Source organism: Triticum aestivum, chromosome 1D, assembly GCF_018294505.1.
Source record: "Triticum aestivum cultivar Chinese Spring chromosome 1D, IWGSC CS RefSeq v2.1, whole genome shotgun sequence".
Lineage (NCBI taxonomy): Eukaryota > Viridiplantae > Streptophyta > Magnoliopsida > Poales > Poaceae > Triticum > Triticum aestivum.
Window position 1 is genome coordinate 473,744,748 of NC_057796.1, and position 19,878 is coordinate 473,764,625.

The 19,878-nt window shown below is 47.0% G+C and overlaps 1 protein-coding gene across 1 annotated transcript; it reads right to left on the bottom strand.

Moving 5' to 3' along the window:
- Window positions 1-8,119: 8,119 nt before the first annotated feature.
- Window positions 8,120-10,608, bottom strand: LOC123183145 (putative receptor-like protein kinase At1g80870). The gene has a single exon (XM_044595884.1). It carries the CDS (start codon window positions 10,254-10,256, stop codon window positions 8,454-8,456), a length of 1,803 nt encoding a protein of 600 aa, XP_044451819.1. The 5' UTR covers window positions 10,257-10,608; the 3' UTR covers window positions 8,120-8,453.
- Window positions 10,609-19,878: the final 9,270 nt, after the last annotated feature.

Genomic DNA, 19,878 nt, shown 5'->3' on the forward strand with positions numbered 1-19,878 from the left:
AGTATGGGTACTGCTCGAAGCATCATCTCCAATGCCCGAGTGGGTGTTAAAGCATTGGCCCGCTTCCCATCACATACTTACATATAGCTAAATTGGACAAAAAAATGTGCTGGCTGGGGGAGGGGGGCATTGGCCCCCTTCCCATCACGAACTATATTTTTTTAATACATGTTTAGGACATCCCAAAGTAGTGGAGCGCTACTTGAAGGATGTTAACATGAAATTTAATGGTCCGGCACGCCGCGACGCCCCGTGGGGCGTTCTTCCTGGCCATACTAGAGTGTTTTGCTGCGCCGATTCACCTCGGCGGCTCTTTCCGCAACGTGGCCGGGAAATGCGTCGCCGGAAGCCTAGGAGCTGCACTGGGAGGCGGCCCAGTGCTCCTCGTCGCGTGGCTCTTCCCCGGCGACCCGGTTCTCATTGCCGGGATGGCTCTTGGCCTCATGTCCATCCCGCCACTCCTCAGCTCGCACCCGCACCGCCTCGTCCGCACGGTTGCGTCCGCACTGTGCTGCAGATGCGTGCTGAGAGTGGCACTGTGGTGTCAGGGCGCGGTGCTATCGGAGCAAGACGGCACACTTTAACAAGTGCCGCCGGGGCCGCCTCCACTCCTCCTCCCGCGGCCATTCGTTCTCCCATCCTCCTCTCCGCGGCAAATCCTGTCAAATCCGCAGGAGCTCACTTCGATCCAAGGTAATTAATTGTCTGGTTCTTATCTGAGTAAATTTTTGTAGTTCCTCAAATGATGCTACTGCTTGCAAAGAAATGGTATGCACACCCATTTTCTTTTCGTTTTCTGGAGGTTGAAATATACTGCAATTTCGTGGTCTTTCTCAACCTTGGGGTTTTCCTTTACTTTGGTTTATTTATTTTTGTTTAGGCATCTTCTTGCAAACAAAATCGTCTATTTGCTTTGTTTCGTTTTTCAATTCCCGGGGATAGGTTGAATGGTTCAATGTAAAGGTCCTTCATCACTTCCCTCTCTTCCCTATCCATGAATCTTTGTGCTCTCTCTACAGTACATATCTTCCCTCTTTCCCTAGCAAGCAAAATGCTCTCTCTAGTCTGTGATGTGACCAATTGGGCATCACACCTCTCACTACCTATCTGACGATGCAATTTTTGGGGTTGACAAATCATAGGATTCAGGAATATCTTCTTTTCTGACCACAGTGTCAGCATCATTGTTAATTCCTGTTTACAACATTACTGCCTGTAATTTTGCGCAGAAAGTATAGTTTTGATTTCTAGTTCCATACAATTTCTCCTGTTCAAGGATAGAAAATATTACTCCGTTAGAGCTAACTAGAGAGTAAATCTTATTCATCATGCACAGCATCACTTTTGTGATCACAGTATCAGTATCATTATCAGTAAATCATATTTACAAAGTTACTACTCCTGCCTAAATATGGACACAAAATATATTCTTGATTCACACAAGATCTCACAGTCAAGGACAAAATGTATAACTCTGTTTGGGGACAGCTAGGAGACTAGAGAGTAAATCTTCTTAAATCATACACAGCATTGCTTTTGTGATCCCAGTATCAGTATCATCATCGATTCCTATATACAAAGTATAACTCTGCTCCTAGTTATGTACACCTTCCTTTCATTAATATACAAGATCTCCTAGTGAATGATAACATGTACTCCCTCCGTCCAGAAATACTTGTCCAAGGAATGGATGTATGTAGGTGTATTTTAGTTCTAGATACATCCATTTGTATCCATTTTTCCGACAAGTATTTCCGGACGGAGGGAGTATATAGCAGCTAGAGAGTAAATGTTCTTCATAGCTGAACCATTTCTTTTGTGACAGTTTGTTTGGTCATCCTGGAATCAAATTTTGTTTCCTGTCTTGGTACTACTAATACTACTTACTAATCATTGTTGTCCTTTTGATCTTGCTCAGGATGGACCTGCATGATGGAGAGACTGCTGCTGATCATTGCTGCTGATGAGTTGCGTGGAACCCCGTTGAAGATTTTTAGAATCCCCAAAAACCTAACAGAATAAAAGATACGGGGCTTTTAAGATCTAGAGGGGGAAAAATAGAAAAAATTCAAACTTAGTAATGGCGCACCATTTGCTAGGTGCGCCACTAGTAACAAAAAAAAATTGGTTTCGAATTCTTTTTTTGGAAAAAATGTTCAAAATATGATACGTAATATGACCGGGAAGTTTGAAATATTTTTTCAAAATTTCATCACACTCATGAACATGAACAAAGTCCTAGACATCAACAAGGTTTAATAGGATTGATATGATACATATATCAACAAGTGCCTGTTAAGTGAGCTGGTGCTGGGGTTGGATAGAACTGAGAAGTTAAGCGTGCTCGGGCTGGAGTAGTGTGAGGATGGGTGATTTTGACCATGGAGTGCGATTTGACTTGAGATTAAGCATATTGACCCAAGATTAAGAAAAAATTTCTAAAAAAAATTGAAAAAAAAATTTCTAAAATTTTTTGTAATGGCGCACCACTAAGTCAGATAGTAATGGCGCACTATGTGGTGCGCCACTATTATCTGAGATACTAATGGCGCACTAGAGGTGCGCCACCATTAATAGCAAAAACTGGTGCGCCACTAACAGCTTTTTTTCTAGTAGTGGTACTATATGGATAGTAGCAAGCCTAGAGTATATCTCGGGAAATCCGAAGAGGGAGTCTACTACACCACTATTTATCAGTGTCAAATCCAAGTATGGGTACTGCTCGAAGCATCATGTCCAATGCCCGAGTGGGTGTTAAAGCATCACTCCAACCTTGTGCCTTGTATTCAACGACACTACCATAGACAGTACTATGAAGGAGAAAAGGCCAACAAGCCATGCATCAGAGGAGATTGCGAATGGGAATTTATTGGTGGCAGCGTCCATGATTCAGAAGAGCAAGAAGGTAAAGCAAGGGAAGGTCAAAGATATTATTATATCTACACACACATAGACTTGTTGGGGTACCATCCATTCAAAGATATTGCCGTTTTGGGTATCAACAGTTGTGATGGATTTGCTTACTATTTGGATACTTGTGAGCTGCGGTACTTGGGATCAATAATGTCTCCAACAAGATGTCGTCGTTCTCAAGAGGCAACCATACAAGAATCGTTCATTTACACTCCATGCAAACATGACCTTCTTCCTAACCATGAAGAGTCAGCTGAGGAGTTATTTGAAGAGTCATTTATCAACATGTATTATCTAAATGATGCTTTGGACGGATGATCTGCTTCAGTCTGGTGATGATCCATGAGATATATGTACTAATAAAGTACTAAAGCAGCGTCAATTAATATGGATCGGCGGGAGGACTTGTTTTCCTCTCTATTTGGGATTGTCATGTGTAAATAAAAAAATATTGTTGCTCTATAATAATCTTTGCTTCTTCAAATAGTAATGTCGCCTACTCTGTTATCTTAAATATAAGCTAGACTATTAATTAGTCTACTACTTGATTCCAATGTTAATTTCAGTCTCCACTAAAAAATGTTAATTTCAGTCTAATTTATAGATAATACCACATGGGTTTTATGGTTAAAAAAGAGGATGCAAATGCATGGCCTAGCTTCCTCATCTCTCCGGCATTAAACAGACATGACTAGTAAATGATACAGATGATGCGTCGTTCAATGCTGGCTCCAGTGACCGGTTGTGTGCTCTCTAAACTGGCATGAATGAGGCGTGTGGAGTAGAAGTGCGGTCACGCGGGCGAGGGCGTTGGCAAGGGAGGTGTTTTTGGGTGGGACCCAGGTGTCAGATGCGTACCTGGCAACGGTACAGACAACCACAAAACCTCCCTCTGGTTTGCGTCCGGTTTTCAAAAAAAACATTCGGACGTGTCTGTTGATAAGTAGAGATCCACGTTGGAGTTGGATGACAAACTAGGTCAGGACATCTCAGTGTGAGGATGTTCTAAGAGCATCTCTAGCAAATCTCATATAAGTGGTCAAACCCGTAAAATAACCGCTTTTTACAGTTTCAGTCGAAAAAACGGACCCGAACAGACCCCTTAAAATTGTCCGACCTTAAAAGTTTTTACAGGGTCCTATGAACACAAACCCGAGACCCTCAAATCTTCAGTTTTGAAGGCAATTTTGCCAGGGCCCTGAATAGCGGTCAACGTTGGCAGTTGAGGAATCTCAGCTCCCGCCAACGCCTTGAAGCTCGCCGCCTGCAGTGACCGCACCGCCGCCGCTCGGCCGCCGCGCCCGCGGCCCGTCCGCCCCGGCCGCGCTAGCTAGCTGAATCGATGCGAGCAAGCTAGCTAGCTACGACGAACCGAACTGAGGAGTCCGGCCGCGCGCGCCCGGCCGCCGCCCGCGCGTCGTGGGTGTCCCGTGTCTCCCTTGTCCGTTTGTCCGCCGGCCTCTGTTCTGGCTGTGTCTTCCTCGTCCGCACGTCGGTCAGCGGTCGATTTCAAACTGCCATGCGGAAGAGGAAGAGGTATATTTAGAGAATATTCTTTTTTACAGGTTGATTATATGAGGTCTGTTTGGCCGCCGCCCACGCTAGCCCGTGAAACCGGTTTTCCGTGAATTGTAAAAGTGATATAAGGGTCCGCGATACGAGGGGTCTACTAGAGATGCTCTAAAGTTCTGCGTCAAGATGCCCAAACTAAAACCAAATATAGTGGAGGAAGAACTTTGTGCACGCGACCGCTGGCGGGTCCCGCAAGCACAGCGCATTTGTCCTGCAGCGGGAAGATGATTGCGGTGATTTCTCATTGCAAATGGCCTGTTGTGGGCGCAGATCTCAAGTGTATTGAAGGGGAGAGGTAGCGTGGGCACCCTACGATGTTCCTTCTCTCGCTGCAGCATGCATTTTGGCCCACCGTCGTGTACACCCCGCTGACCACGGTCCGAGCAGCGCCAACTACAGAGGAGCTGGTCAATCAAATACGGGAGATGGACATCATCTCGAAGAGCTGATGATATACTGATATCTTGCAGACAGAGCAACCGGTAGAATAATTGGTAGACAATAATAAAGGATTATTGCCTCACCAAACCGAGAGATTTGTCTAGTGCATGGCAGGGACATTTCACAGCCTAATCCGACCAAAGGGAGGCCATAAAATAGTGGAGATGGGCAGCACTACGAGCTGGAAAAGTCATGTGGGCTGGCGCTGGCAGGGAAATGGTAGGGCAGTGCCACACTGCCGCACCACACTACACATGGATGGAGTGCACAAGTCACCACACTAATCACCAACACCATTTGCCAACAATAATCTACCGATGCTGCAGATTTATGGTTTTTTAGGCCAAGTTTTGCATTTTTGGAGTCCATGAGTTGAAGCATGGGCTATGAACTGCAAAATAGGACATCTGAACTCAGGTGCGCTCCTACCCGTATTAATGGATTATGTTCATGCCAACGCTGTTCAGTTCAGACTTTGAAATGAATGTTGCGTGTGATCTTTCCGCCAAACATCAAATGGAAAAAAAATTGTTTTTTCTGTTTATTCATCAATAGAGTGTTCTATCTGATTAGGCGCCTGAATCGGTTGACACTGATTTGCAATAAGACCCATTATGTTAACCAAGTATTCAACTCATTTAAAATGCATTGGCGCAATGTTATCACATCTTTGTAGCACAGCGAAAAAATAGGACATTATTGTTGGATTTTATTCACACCAACGACGTTCAGTTCAGAATATGTAAGGAATGTTACGTGTGATCTTTCTCCTAAACATGTGAGGGAAAATGTTTTTTTTCTTATTCATCAAGAGAGTGTTTTATTCGATTAGGCACCTGAATCGGCTGTCTGTCAGGCTACTAGGCTACTGTTTTTCTGTTCTCTCGAATCTGTGAAGTAGGACATTGGTTTGCAATAAGACCCATTATGATAAGCGAGTATCAACTCATTTAAAATGCATTGGCGCAGTGTTACACGAGCTACTCTATTGAACAACATATAGATTAATTTTGTCTGCTAGAATAAGAAAAGGTGGTTATGAATTTATCGCATCCTTCGTAGCATAAAGATTTTTTTCCCCTTTTACGTAATAACTTCCTGTTGAAAGAGAGCTTTTATTCTTCTTTTCTTGCGAAAAAAAGACTCAGGTCTATTCTAAAAGTTCATCAGAAATATGATAGCACCAAATCATAATAAAAATTACACCAAGATCCATGCACCACTGAACGACCACTGCCGCCGCCAAATCGATCCGCCGATATGCGCTGTCATCACTCTCATGCGGTCATGCCGGAGGTAGACTGACGTTGTTGATGACAGCCACGAAATGGTAGAGTGGTGCCCCGCCGCACCACAGACCACACTACACATGGAAGCACTTTTTTTTGCGATGTACACATGGAAGCACTTTGAGTTCACAAGTCATCATACTAATCGCCGACACCACCTGTAAACAATAAACTACCGATGTTGGAGATTAAAGGCTAATTTTTTTTCGGGGGGGAAAGCCTATGTTAAAGGCTTTGGAGGCTAAGTTTTGCACTTTTGGAGTCTATGAGTTGAAGCCTGGAGTGTCAACTGCAAAAAGGCCGTCTAAACTCTATGTCCATACCAACGCCGTTTAGTTCATAATACGAAAGAATCCGTTTCAAAAAAAAATATGAAAGGAATATGGCGTTTTTCCTTTCCACTAAACATGTGGAAAAAACACTTTTTTTATTCAGCAAGAGAGGGTTCTATTTCTATCTGATTAGCGACCAAATCAACTGCCGGTGAGGCGCTGTTCTCCTATTCTCTCGCATCTATGAGGTAAAAAAAATCTATGACGTAAGACATTAATTTTCCAGCCTTTAAAAATCATTTATGATGTAAGATGTTCATTTCATAATATGAAAGAAACCGTTTCAATAAAATATATTTAAGGAATATGATATGTGATGTTTCCACCAAACATCTGTGGAAGAAAACATGTTTTTCTTATTCAAAAAGTGCGGTTATATCTAATTGGGGACCTGAATCAGACCAAATCGACTGCTTGTGAGGCTACTGTTCTCCTATTCTCTTGCATCTATGAAGTAAAAATTATCTATGACACAAGACGTTAATTTTGCAGCAAAATCAATTATGTATGTTGCATAATAAGCTCCTTTCAAAAGCATTGGAATATTACGCTTGCCACTCGTTATAGAAATTGAATTAATAAATGGAAAGAACCGGGTATTCTTTCATGAGCAAATGTGTATGAATATGGATGGAGGAAGGAAATAATTAGTTTTGATTTTAATTTTGAGTACCAAAAATGCATTTTTGCCTTTAATTTTCAGGGGAGGAAGAACGGAAGGGGTCAGAGTTGGTACCGAGAAGAAGATTCTTTTGACTTCACACAGCCTACTTGTGCTAATTTTTCGAGGTTCTGAGAAAATTAAGCATAAACTTTACCAAAAGGAAAGATCGAAGAGGGAAACACCAACCAACTATGTCACCAAGATAGCAACGATATGTGCCGGTCACTCCCGTCAAGTAGAAAAAAAAAAGATGTGTGCCGGTCAGTATGAGCATGCTGAAACTTCTCGCGTGCATGAGCACACAGTTTCGAAACTGAAGCTTCACGTATGAACTCTACTCTAATTCTCAACTCTAATTAAATTGACAGCACCAGGTCTGAACTGAAAAAAAAACTCGGTCCAAATCAAGAGAAACAAATCCAATCCAATCTTCCTCTTTGATCCAATGTTTGCAGCTGACCGTCTGGATAGAAGTCATTTTCTGATCAAGAGAGATAGAGACGAATCATAGTTGGCCATTTGTTTGGTATTTTTAGCACCAAGAGAGTACGCGATGCGCTTCCTTTTCTATGCCATCTGGTGGGTCTGAATGATGCAGCTAAATATACAAAGAGTTACACGCAATTACACACTGACTAGGATTCTTTCTATCTACTACTAACCAATCATAAACTTGCCCCCTCCCCTCTGATTTTCAGGGGGTGGGCCGCCTCCCCACCTATTAACCAATTAAATTAATCCTTTTTGTAAAACCTTGTAAATCGTTTGTAAGTGTAGCATTACTCGCACCGATGATGATGATGCCCACGTATTGCTGGCTAAACCCCTCGATAAAATATCCAATCCACTTGATTGCTCGGCTGGTTTATGTCTCCGTCTCTTAAGTGATTGATTGATAGAGACCAGACTTCAATTCAAACACTAAAGTACTACTGTTATTGATTCTTTTCCTGACATAAAACAACTCCTCTTTGATAGAGATTAGGGATAACTCTAACCAAGTCAGATACAGTACATTGTCAAGACATCCAATCCAATGTACTCCTACTACCAATCTTTTAGAACTATTGTCAAATGTGTTCTTGCATCTTGCAAGAAGCAAGATCAAATTGCTACAAAGAATTCCCTTGTTACGGAATTAAGCCAGGAATGAATTGCCCCTAAATTATGTGCAAGAACAATCAAATCACCCCAAATCTCCTTGCATAATTAGTGACCTCGTAGGGAGTAAAGTTACCATCGTCACCCAGTGGCGTCCTGCTGCGCCCGGTGCGACGACCGCGGGAACGGCCGCCGGAGTTGGGGCGACGGCGAGAACTCCACGGGCGCCGGCGGCAGCTCCATCTCGCCGGCGAGGATCTTGACAATGTCCGTGCTGTCCGGCCGGTGCTCCGGCTGCCGCTGCAGGCACATGAGCGCGAGCTGCGCGCAGAGCGTGGCCTGGCCCCTGTCGTAGGCGCCCTCCAGCCGCTCGTCCATGAGCTCCAGCACGTTGCCGGCGCGCGCGAGCTGCCGGCACCAGCTCACCAGGTTGGCCTTCTCCAGCTTCATCGGCGACGAGAGGATGTGGAGCGGCCGCCGGCCCGACAGGATGACCAGCACCAGCACGCCGAAGCTGTACACGTCAGCCTTCTCCAACGGGTCGCCCTCCGGCGCCACGTAGCACACCGTGCCGCGCATGCTCGTCGTCGTGCTCAGATCCCGGCTGAACAGGTCGCCGCTGTGGTGCACGTCGCCGCTGCCCGCGGACTGGCCGCGCCGCCGGCTCCTCTTCCGGCTCCTCCGGAAGCTCATGTCCTCCAGGGCGCTCCGTTTGGCGTTGCCGTCCCCGTTGACATTGCTGGTGTTCACGCTGCTCGACCGCAGCCACGGCTTGCCGGCGCCGCCCTTGCGCTGCTTGACGACGGTGCCGCCGGCTTTCTTGCTCATCTCCTCGAAGAACTCTTCCTTCCACCACTCCCGCATCTGGGTCGCCTCCTTCTTGTCGCCTGCGGCTCCTTTGCTGGCGCTGCTGTCGGCATTACCCGCGTTCTTATTGTCCTCGTCGGCGACGGAGGGTGAGTTCTTGAGGTCGCCGTCGTCGGCCCAATCCGGGTTCCTCTCCGGGCAGATTTGGCTGCCGATCCACTCGGCCACGTAGTCCCGTGGGTCGAGCTCGCCGCTGTCATCCTGCTTCACCTTCATCCACCACTCATTTCCCGGCGCTCTAGCCGGCGGACCGGGGTCATCCTTGGCGGAGGCAGCGGTCGAGAGGTCCAGGTCGCATGCCTCGCCGAGTTCTTGGCTCATGAAGTCGTCCCCGCCGGCGACGGGTCCAGTGTCAACGACGGCGTCGGGAGTCTTGAAGCGCGCGAGGCCAAAGTCCGCGACCTTGGCGCGGAAGTCGGCGTCGAGGAGGACGTTGCTGGGCTTGAGGTCCCCGTGCACGACCGGCGGCTGGCACTCGGCGTGGAGGAACGCGAGCGCGCGCGCCACGTCGCGGACGACTCCTCGCCGCTGCGCCCAGTCGAGGCAGCGGCCGTCCCCGAAGAGCGCGGCCTGGAGGGACCCCTGCGGCAGGTACTCGAAGACGAGCAGCAGGGGCCGGCCGTCGGCGCCGGAGCCGGCGTACCCGAGGAGGGACACGAGGCGCGGGGAGTCGGGCGGGAGGGAGGCGAGCACGTGGAGCTCGTGCGGCGAGGAGCAGGTCTTGACGGCGGCGAGGGAGGCGTCGGGGAAGGTGGCGAGGTAGACGGGGGAGGCGGCGCCGCGGCCGAGGAGGCGGGACGGGTGGAAGCCACCGGTGGCGCGGCTCAGCGCGCGGCGGGAGTAGCGGCGCAGCGGGCGCGCGGGCGGGGAGAAGGGCAGCGTGGGGCGACGGCGCCGGCGGCGGAGGTGGAGCGCCAGGAGGAGCGTGAGGAGGAGGAGCAGGAGCAGCCCTGCCGTGGCGGCGGTGGCGGTGGCTGCGAGGAGGAGGTGGCGGTGGTTGCTGGCGGCGTGGAGGGGTGGGGGAGGGGGAGGGGGGGTGGGTGGTGGCTGGGCCTGGAGGTGGCGGGAGGAGGGCATGGCTGCGCTGTGCCGGCGCAAGCGGCGGCTTGTGTCGGGGCGGGGCGGGTCACGGGTGGTGCCGTCGTGCGACGTCTAGTAGGCAGACAGCCAGCCAGCGAGGGCCCGTGGTTGCTGGCTTGAATTGTCCGCCATTTTTCTATTTGCTCTGCTCCTTCCTCTCTCCTTCTTCTTCTTCCTCTTGGATGGGTGGACGGAGGGAGAATTTTCCACCATGCGCGGTGGGAAGGGCACGAGGCAGCACACAATCCAACATTCTCCATTGCTTTTGCTTTTGCTCTGCTTTTGAGACCGGTGTTGTATTCCGTTCCGGTCAACCCCAGTTTTGATACTCGTATCCTACTATGTACTCACTCTGTATCGAAATATAAGATGTTTTTCGACGCTATTATATATATTTTGATACAGTCATAAAGAGCAAGTATTTTGCAGATGATGATGCACACTCTGCTCCCCCCACGGAAGGTCCGTAATTCATCATCAGTGTGGTAGCGACTCTAACGCGTCAACCCCATTTCACCGGTTCATTTTGGGTCAAGACGGACACAAAAGTCAGCCCAACGCCTCCGATCCAAATAAGATCCAAATAAACGTGCCTTCACTTTTCATCCATTAGGTGACCCATTTCATGCCCAAATTTGGGCATCATTTGCGTCGAGGCGGGATACGAGGGGGGGGGGGGGGGGGGCAGTCCATGGCACAAAGGTCATTCTCTTCCTCCCATCAACAGCAAGCACCCGGCCGGCCCCACCCAATCGCCAGCATACCACCCTGCAGCACGCCACCTTCCAACGTCGCCGCCACCACCGCCTCGCTGCCGGGCCACCGCAACTTCCCCCAACGTCGCCGTCAGCACCACCTCACCCCGGCACCCCCGGCCAGCTCCTTTGACGACGAAGCCACGCTCGTCTGACGCTGCCAGTTCAGCTACCTGGTCCAAGGGAGGCGCGCGGCTCTTCGCCGGCCTGCTTCTTCGACGACGCCCGCACACTGTTTGACGGTTTGCCCGCAAGGTACAAATGGACTCCGCCGACGAGTTCTTTTTCCATAATTTCATTTGCGACTCGGATGATTCTTCACCCGACGACGAGGAGATGGTGACTGCTGTGTTGATCGTCCATAATCACCTTAGTAGGCAGCGGCCGTTGTTCCGGGGCTTGATCCCGAGGCACACTCCGACGTTGAATCGCAACGTCGCAGCGGCCATTTCAACGTCGGAGCGTACAGTTCACCTAATTTCATCATCAAATGCTTGATGGGGAAACTGACATTCAGCTGCAAAATGATTTGGTTGAACATACGTGGGTTCACGTTGGCAACCAATAAATCTGTCTTTTTAAAATTTTATTTGAGACAATTTAGTTTTATTTAACTTGTAAATTATGATATATTTATTTAGCTTGTGAAGTGTGACATATTTGTTTGGTTGTGAAACTATGTAAAATGTTTTGCATTTTGTCTGAATTATGTATGAAAAACACAGCATGCCGGCCGTGAGGGCTAAAATGAGTCCGCGTTGCGCGTTGGACGCAAGGTCAATCCAAACACAAAAGAGGACGGACAAGGAACGACCGGCTGACTTAAACGGACAAAAAGATCATACAAAGAGCGCATGGTCCGTGCTCTTACAATTGTACCCCAAGCTTCGCAAGAGGCGTGTGAGCTGCACCGTTGGCGGGTAAGGCCAACTCCACCGCACGACCCTAATTTTATAACCGTTTTGTCCGGATTTTGTCCGTATGGGATGGAAATAGGAAGAACAAACGCCGGACAGAGGCCGGACAAACTCACTGCAGCCAACGCTGCTACCCCAATTTCACCCTATTTCACCAGCTGTCCGTCCTCGTCATTTCTTCGAACAGGTAGCAGGCATAGAGAACTTGACGCCGCCGCGGCCGCTCGTGCTCGTGCTCATGCACGCCGCCGCGGACAGGGGCCGCGTCGCTGAGCGCTTCACGGCCACGACGCTGCCGTACGCCGTGCCGCAGCCGCCCTTGCCGAGCATCTCCGCGGACGCGCGCAGCAGCTCCTCCAGCTCGAACGCGGTGGCCGTGAAGCAGCTCCTCTCCGCGGACGCGCGCAGCAGCTCCTCCAGCTCGAATGCGGTGGCCGTGAAGCAGCTCCTCTCCGCGGACGCGCACAACAGCTCCTCCAGCTCGAACTCTCCCTTGCCGTGCCGCAGCCGCCCTTGCCGAGCATCTCCGCATGACGCCGGACAGGTCGTTGGACGAGAGGAGGCGGTACAGCCGGTAGAGCTTGCCCAGCGAGGGCGGGATGGCGCCAGAGAGCGCGTTGCGCGAGAGGAAGAGCAGCTTGAGCCCTTGGAGCGGCGAGAGGTCCGGGACGGCGCCGGAGAGCCGGTTCCCCTTGAGGCTGAGCATGCGGAGGCCGTCGAGCCGGGCCAGCGCCGGGAGCGCGTCGGCGCCGGACAGGCCGAGCGCGTCGGGCCAGGCCGTCGTGCCGCCGCAAGGGGACGGGCTGGCGGACGCGTTCCAGGTGGCCAGCGCGCCGGAGCGATCCGCGGCGAGCCGGAAGTCCGCAAGCGCGGCGATGTCGCCCTCCAGTGAGCCGGCATTGGCGCCGCAGGCAAGCAAGACGGCGAGCAGTCGCAACAGCAGCAAAAGAGAGAGTGACAGGTGGGGTCGAGGGCGGACACAAACGGACGACGAGGACGCGAAGACGTCCGCTTTGGCCCCAAACCGGGAGCAACTTTGGTCTGGAAATAGGGCAAAAGCGGACACAGACAGGACAAAACATCCGTATGCTCTCATGCGTTGGGTCATTCGGTTTATTCGTTTTACCCCAAACGGACACAAACGGACGATTTGGGGTCGATTTGGATCGTGCGGTGGAGTTAGCCTAAAAGACCAGAGTCTCGTCTGCACATCCAAATCATCCTTGAGGCCCATGGCAATGGCATATCTTGAGTACTCTTGTACTTCCTCCGTTTCTAAATATAAGTCTTTGTAAAGCTTTCATTATGAATCACATATGTATATAGATGCATTTTAAGTGTAGATTCATTCATTTTGCTCTATATGTAGTTCATCTAATGGAATCTCTACAAAGACTTATATTTAGAAACGGTGGGAGTAGATGCCATCTGCAAAAGCTGGGAGCCTGTCTATCTCGATGCATATTCTAATGGTCCCCAGCCCGTCTCTGCGAGATCCACATCCTGCATGGAGTTCGGCACCGAAAGCCTCAGACAAATGGTCAGTTCGTCCAGCTTTACAGGCCACCACGTTAAGCTTCAGCGTACCACGCGCCACCTGCCTTGCACATGGATCAAAAGCTTTAAACCACTAAACCTCCTAAGCGCGCCTTCAACGTGGATCATCAAAGCACCCACAAACGTTTGGATTGAGGCGCCCGAACACTATTAGCCACCCAATGACAATCATCAAACCAGGTTAAATCGGTCTGAACGTTTGAAATCCCACGGACCCATTCGCAATCAATGGAGCTCTAGAGGAGTCCGGACGTCCGCCATCGTCGGACTCCGACACTCCAGACCCGTCCCCGAAACCCTCTTCAGGCGGTTCTAGAGCATGTGTCAGAAGCCTACTCCGGCTATCCACATTCAAAATTTGACGCTCCAGAGGACGGGGCGTCGACCCGTTGGCTGGGCAGCTGAGGTTGCTGCCAGCCCACTCGAGTTCGAGTCCCGGCATAGACGCACGGTGCTCGCGGAGTTTCTCCTATAAAAAAAATGCCAACAAGGGTTAGCTTTTGGGTTGGTCTCATTTTTTTAGAATTTGACGCTCCATAAACTTAGATTTTAGAGCCATCGTGTTACATGTCAAATGGAGGCAACATATTGGATCAATTTTAGGGCCATGTAGGTGTTTATGTTGACTTCTTGTTGTGACCAGCAGTACTAATTGTTAGCATGGTCTTTAGAATGCCCTTTTTACGAGGATGCAGCACAAAAGAAATTCCCCCCTAAAGCAGTACTAGCAATTGTTGTCATGGTCTTTATAATGCTTCTTTCTACGAGGATGCACGACAAAATAAATTTTCAGCAACAATATTATAATTAGATTTTAGATATTCTCATGAAAGACCATTTCAGCATTACATTTGGTTGTTTATTTTTTCCTTAATCAAAATTTCCCCACAATGGCCACAACATGTATATAATGATAGAGATACATTCTGATAGTATTATGAGTTGTGGAGGATAAAGCTCATTACCTGATATCTTAGTTATATCGGCTAAATTGCAATGGGTCCAAATGAGGTGGCTTGAGTTACAAAATAATTGGAGATGAAGCAAGAAGACAACAAATCTACTATATCACTAAGCTCCCTAGAGTTGGAGGCCTCTCATTAAATTGAGGTCATCAATTTGAAATTGGCTCACTGATTTTGACCAAGTCAACAATCTCTCACTCAATTCTTTTAATTGAGAATGCTCTATAATTTTGGACCTCTCTTATTCAAATGAGAAATTCAATATTGAATTTGGTTCATGATTTTGACTTGGTCAACAATTTTCAAATCAATCTAAAGCAACAGGGCAATAAAACCATAACAATCCCGCGCACCCTCACCAATTAGAAAAAAGAAGCGCCAACATTTGATACTGTAGCATCAATATAGTACATGCAGTCATCGACGCAGAAAATTTCTCCACATAAATATAAGTTGATTAGCAGACAAACAAAATCACACCACGAAAAGAATCATCAAAACACCACATCATATGAATAAAAAAACACACACTCCATCATCGTCCTGGTTTATTGGCCCCCTACGCATTTTGTGCTAAATTTTGAATTTAGATTTAACTAACAGAATGTTAATGCATGTCACCAAAAATAGCATCATTGAAAACTATGTACAAATATGAATCCAAGGATATAATTTTTGGTCACATGCATTCATATTTCGTTAGTTAAATGTACGGTCAAATTTTACACAAAATACAAAGGGAACCAATAAAACAGGACGGAGGTAGTATTAATTTATGGAAAAGTCAAATTCTTTTAACTTCGACCAAGTTCAGAGCCAAAAATATCAACATCCACAATACTAAGTAAATGAAATATGATAATTCATTTCATGATGAATCTAAAAATCTGATTTGATATTATGGATATTGATATATTTCCACACAAATGTTGTTAAACTTAAAGAGGCTTGACATTTCAAAAAACTAATACACCATATATTTTGAAATAGATGGAGTAAAAAAAAATGAAAACCCAATGACATTAATGACGCAGCAAAGCGCGCCCAACTCTTCTAGTATATTAGGCAAACCTGAAGGTTTTCAAGAGAGCTAACACGTGTTCTCATAATCCAACTCTCTACCCAATAAGTATAGAATGTAGCTGCTTTCTCTTGTTGTCTGTCATCCCACATAATACACATAAATAGGGAGATTTCCTGATAATGAGTAGATGTATACTTTTAGGATTTTGGAAATGATTTCACCTGCATTGTCGATGGCAGTTGATGTTGCTACTGGTTCACGATGTGTTGTTTTGTGTGCACTTGCTATTGGTCGTTAAAAGATTGGCTATGCATGGCTTAGTTTTAGCCTTCGGCTCGCTTAACTTTGAACATAGTACAAGGAACACCAGAAGTAAAATATATATCTAGGTCCGTAGACCACCTAGCGACGACTATGACTAGCACTGGAGCGAGCCGAAGGTGCGGCGCCGTCTTCGCCCCTCCCTCACTAGAGCCGGGTGTTAGTGTCAAAACCGGCAGATCTTGGGTAGGGGGTCCCAAATTATGCGTCTAAGGATCGATGGTAACAAGCTTAAGGGACAATAGGGACACGATGTTTACCGAGGTCCGGGCCCTCTTAAAGGAGGTAAAATCCTACGTCCTGCTTGATTGTATTCGAAGAGTATAGGGGTTACAAGAGTTGATCTATCTCGAGATCGTAATGGCTAAACCCTAGCCATCTAGCCTATGATTATTCTGATAGCCTCTACAGACTAAACCCTTCGGTTTATATACACACCGAAGGGGCCTAGGGTTGTATAGAGTTGACTTGTAGAGGAAGGAAATATTACACCTGGACACCAAACTTGCCGTTCTACACACATAGGAGTCCTACCCGGACACAGGGGATAATCTTCTGCTTTGTCTTCACGGCCCATCAGTCCGGCCCATATCAAATAGTCCGAACACCCGAGGACCCCCTAGTCCAGGACTCCCTCAGTAGCCCCTGAACCAGTCTTCAATGACGAGGTGTTTTGCATGTGAATTGTCTTCTGCATTGCAACGTGGGTTCCTTCTTCCGAATACTTTAGGTTGACTTCCTACATAAAGGGATAGTGTCTGGCTCTGCATAATCAATACAACCCTTAGCCAAGAAGGTGGGGCATTCAAATAGGAACAATGTCTTTACTGACAACTTTTTTGGCGAAGCGTCACACTTGACCTTTCAACACTTCGAACCGTTTTCACGCTCCTCGCTTCGTGTTTCGAGACTTAGCCTCCATTGGCACGTCTTGTCAAAACAGAGATCGTGCCCAGCCCATTACAGAATTCTCATCAATATGGTTTGGGTAATCCAAGCACACCTTACGCACGATCTTGTTGGGAACAGGCGAGTTTTATTGCTGAAGAGGGGTGAAAACCCACAAGTATAGGGGATCACAACAATTTTCGAGGGTAGAGTATTCAACCCAAATTTATTGATTCGACACAAGGGGAGCCAAAGAATATTCTCAAGTATTAGCAGCTGAGTTGTTAATTCAACCACACCTGGATAACTTAGTATCTGCAGCAAAGTATTTAGTAGCAAAGTAATATGGAAGTAACGATAACGGTAGCAAAAGTAATATTTTTGGGTTTTGTAGTGATTGTAACAGTAGCAACGGAAAAGTAAATAAGCGAAGAACAATATGTGAAAAGCTCGTAGGCATTGGATCGGTGATGGAGAATTATGCCGGATGTGGTTCATCATGTAACAGTCATAACATAGGGTGACACAGAACTAGCTCCAATTCATCAATGTAATGTAGGCATGTATTCCGAATATAGTCATACGTGCTTATGGAAAAGAACTTGCATGGCATCTTTTGTCCTACCCTCCCGTGGCAGCGGGGTCCTAGCGGAGACTAAGGGATATTAAGGCCTCCTTTTAATAGAGTACCGGACCAAAGCATTAACACATAGTGAATACATGAACTCCTCAAACTACGGTCATCACCGGGAGTGGCCCCGATTATTGTCACTTCGGGGTTGCCGGATCATAACACATAGTAGGTGACTATAGACTTGCAAGATAGGATCAAGAACTCACATATATTCATGAAAACATAATAGGTTCAGATCTGAAATCATGGCACTCGGGCCCTAGTGACAAGCATTAAGCATAGCAAAGTCATAGCAACATCAATCTCAGAACATAGTGGATACTAGGGATCAAACCCTAACAAAACTAACTCGATTACATGATAGATCTCATCCAACCCATCACCGTCCAGCAAGCCTACGATGGAATTACTCACGCACGGCGGTGAGCATCATGAAATTGGTGATGGAGGATGGTTGATGATGACGACGACGACGGATTCCCCTCTCTGGAGCCCCGAACAGACTCCAGATCAGCCCCCCGAGAGGTTTTAGGGCTTGGCGGCGGCTCCGTATCGTAAAACGCGATGAATCCTTCTCTCTGATTTTTTTCTCCCCGAAAGTGAATATATGGAGTTGGAGTTGAGGTCGGTGGAGCGTCAGGGGGCCCACGAGGCAGGGGGGCGCACCCAGGGGGGCAGGCGCGCCCCCACCCTCGTGGACAGGGTGTGGGCCCCCTGACGTGGATTCTTCTTCCAGTATTTTTAATATTTTCCAAAAATATGTTCTGTGGAGTTTCAGGTCATTCCGAGAACTTTTGTTTCTGCACATAAATAACACCATGGAAAGTCTGCTGAAAACAGCGTCAGTCCGGGTTAGTTCCATTCAAATCATGCAAGTTAGAGTCCAAAACAAGGGCAAAAGTGTTTGGAAAAGTAGATACGACGGAGACGTATCAACTCCCCCAAGCTTAAACCCTTTCTTGTCCTCAAGCAATTCAGTTGATAAACTAAAAGTGATAAAGAAAAACTTTTACAAACTCTGTTTGCACTTGTTCTTGTAAATATGTAAAGCCAGCATTCAAGTTTTCAGCAAAGATTATGACTAAACACATTCACAATAACTCTTAGGTCTCATGTTTACTCATATCAATGGCATAATCAACTAGCGAGCAATAATAATAAATCTCGGATGACAACACTTTCTCAAAACAATCACAATATGATATAATAAGATGGTATCTCGCTAGCCCTTTCTGAGACCGCAAAACATAAATGCAGAGCACCTTTAAAGATCAAGGACTGACTAGACATTGTAATTCATGGTAAAAGAGATCCAGTCATAGTCATACCCAACATAGATTAATAGTAATGGATGCAAATGACAGCAGCGCTCTCCAGCTAGTGCTTTTAATAAGAGGGTGATGACTCAACATAAAAGTAAATAGATAGGCCCTTCGCAGAGGGAAGCAGGGATTTGTAGAGGTGCCAGAGCTCGGTTTTAAAGCAGAGATCAATAATATTTTGAGCGGCATACTTTCATTGTCAACATAACAACCAAGAGATGGCGATATCTTCCATGCTACACACATTATAGGCAGTTCCCAAACAGAATGGTAAAGTTTATACTCCCCCTCCACCAACAAGCATCAATCCATGGCTTGCTCGAAACAACGAGTGCCTCCAACTAGCAACAGCCCCGGGGGAGTTTTGTTTGCAATTATTTTGATTTGATTTGCATAAAGCATGGGACTGGGCATCCCGGTAACCAGCCATTTTCTCGTGAGTGAGGAGCGGAGTCCACTCCTCTTGAGAATAACCCGCCTAGCATGGAAGATATGGACAACCCTAGTTGATACATGAGCTATTCGAGCATACAAAACAGAATTTCATTTGAAGGTTTAGAGTTTGGCACATACAAATTTACTTGGAACGGTAGGTAGATACCGCATATAGGAAGATATAGTGGACTCATATGGAATAACTTTGGGGTTTAAGGGATTGGATGCACAAGCAGTATTCCCGCTTAGTACAAGTGAAGGCTAGCAAAAGACTGGGAAGCGACCAACTAGAGAGCGACAACAGTCATGAACATGCATTAAAATTAATGAACATTGAGTGCAAACATGAGTAGGATATAATCCACCATGAACATAAATATCGTGAAGGCTATGTTGATGTGTTTCAACTACATGTGTGAACATGTGCCAAGTCGAGTCACTTAAATCATTCAAAGGAGGATACCACCCCACTACACCACATCACAACCATTTTAATAGCATGTTGGCACGCAAGGTAAACCATTATAACTCATAGCTAATCAAGCATGGCATAAGAAACTATGATCTCTAATTGTCATTGCAAACATGTTTATTCATAATAGGCTGAATCAGGAATGATGAACTAATCATATTTACAAAAACAAGAGAGGTCGAGTTCATACCAGCTTCCCTCATCTCAATCAGTCCATCATATATCGTCATAATTGCCTTTTACTTGCACGACCGAACGATGTGAAAATAATAAGAGTGCACGCATTGGACTAAGCTGGAATCTGCGAGCATTCAATAAACCAGAAAAGA

What these genes read in the sequence shown, in the direction of transcription:
- LOC123183145 (XM_044595884.1), bottom strand. Translation starts at nt 10,256, where the DNA reads ATGCCCTCCTCCCGCCACCTCCAGGCCCAGCCACCACCCACCCCCCCT.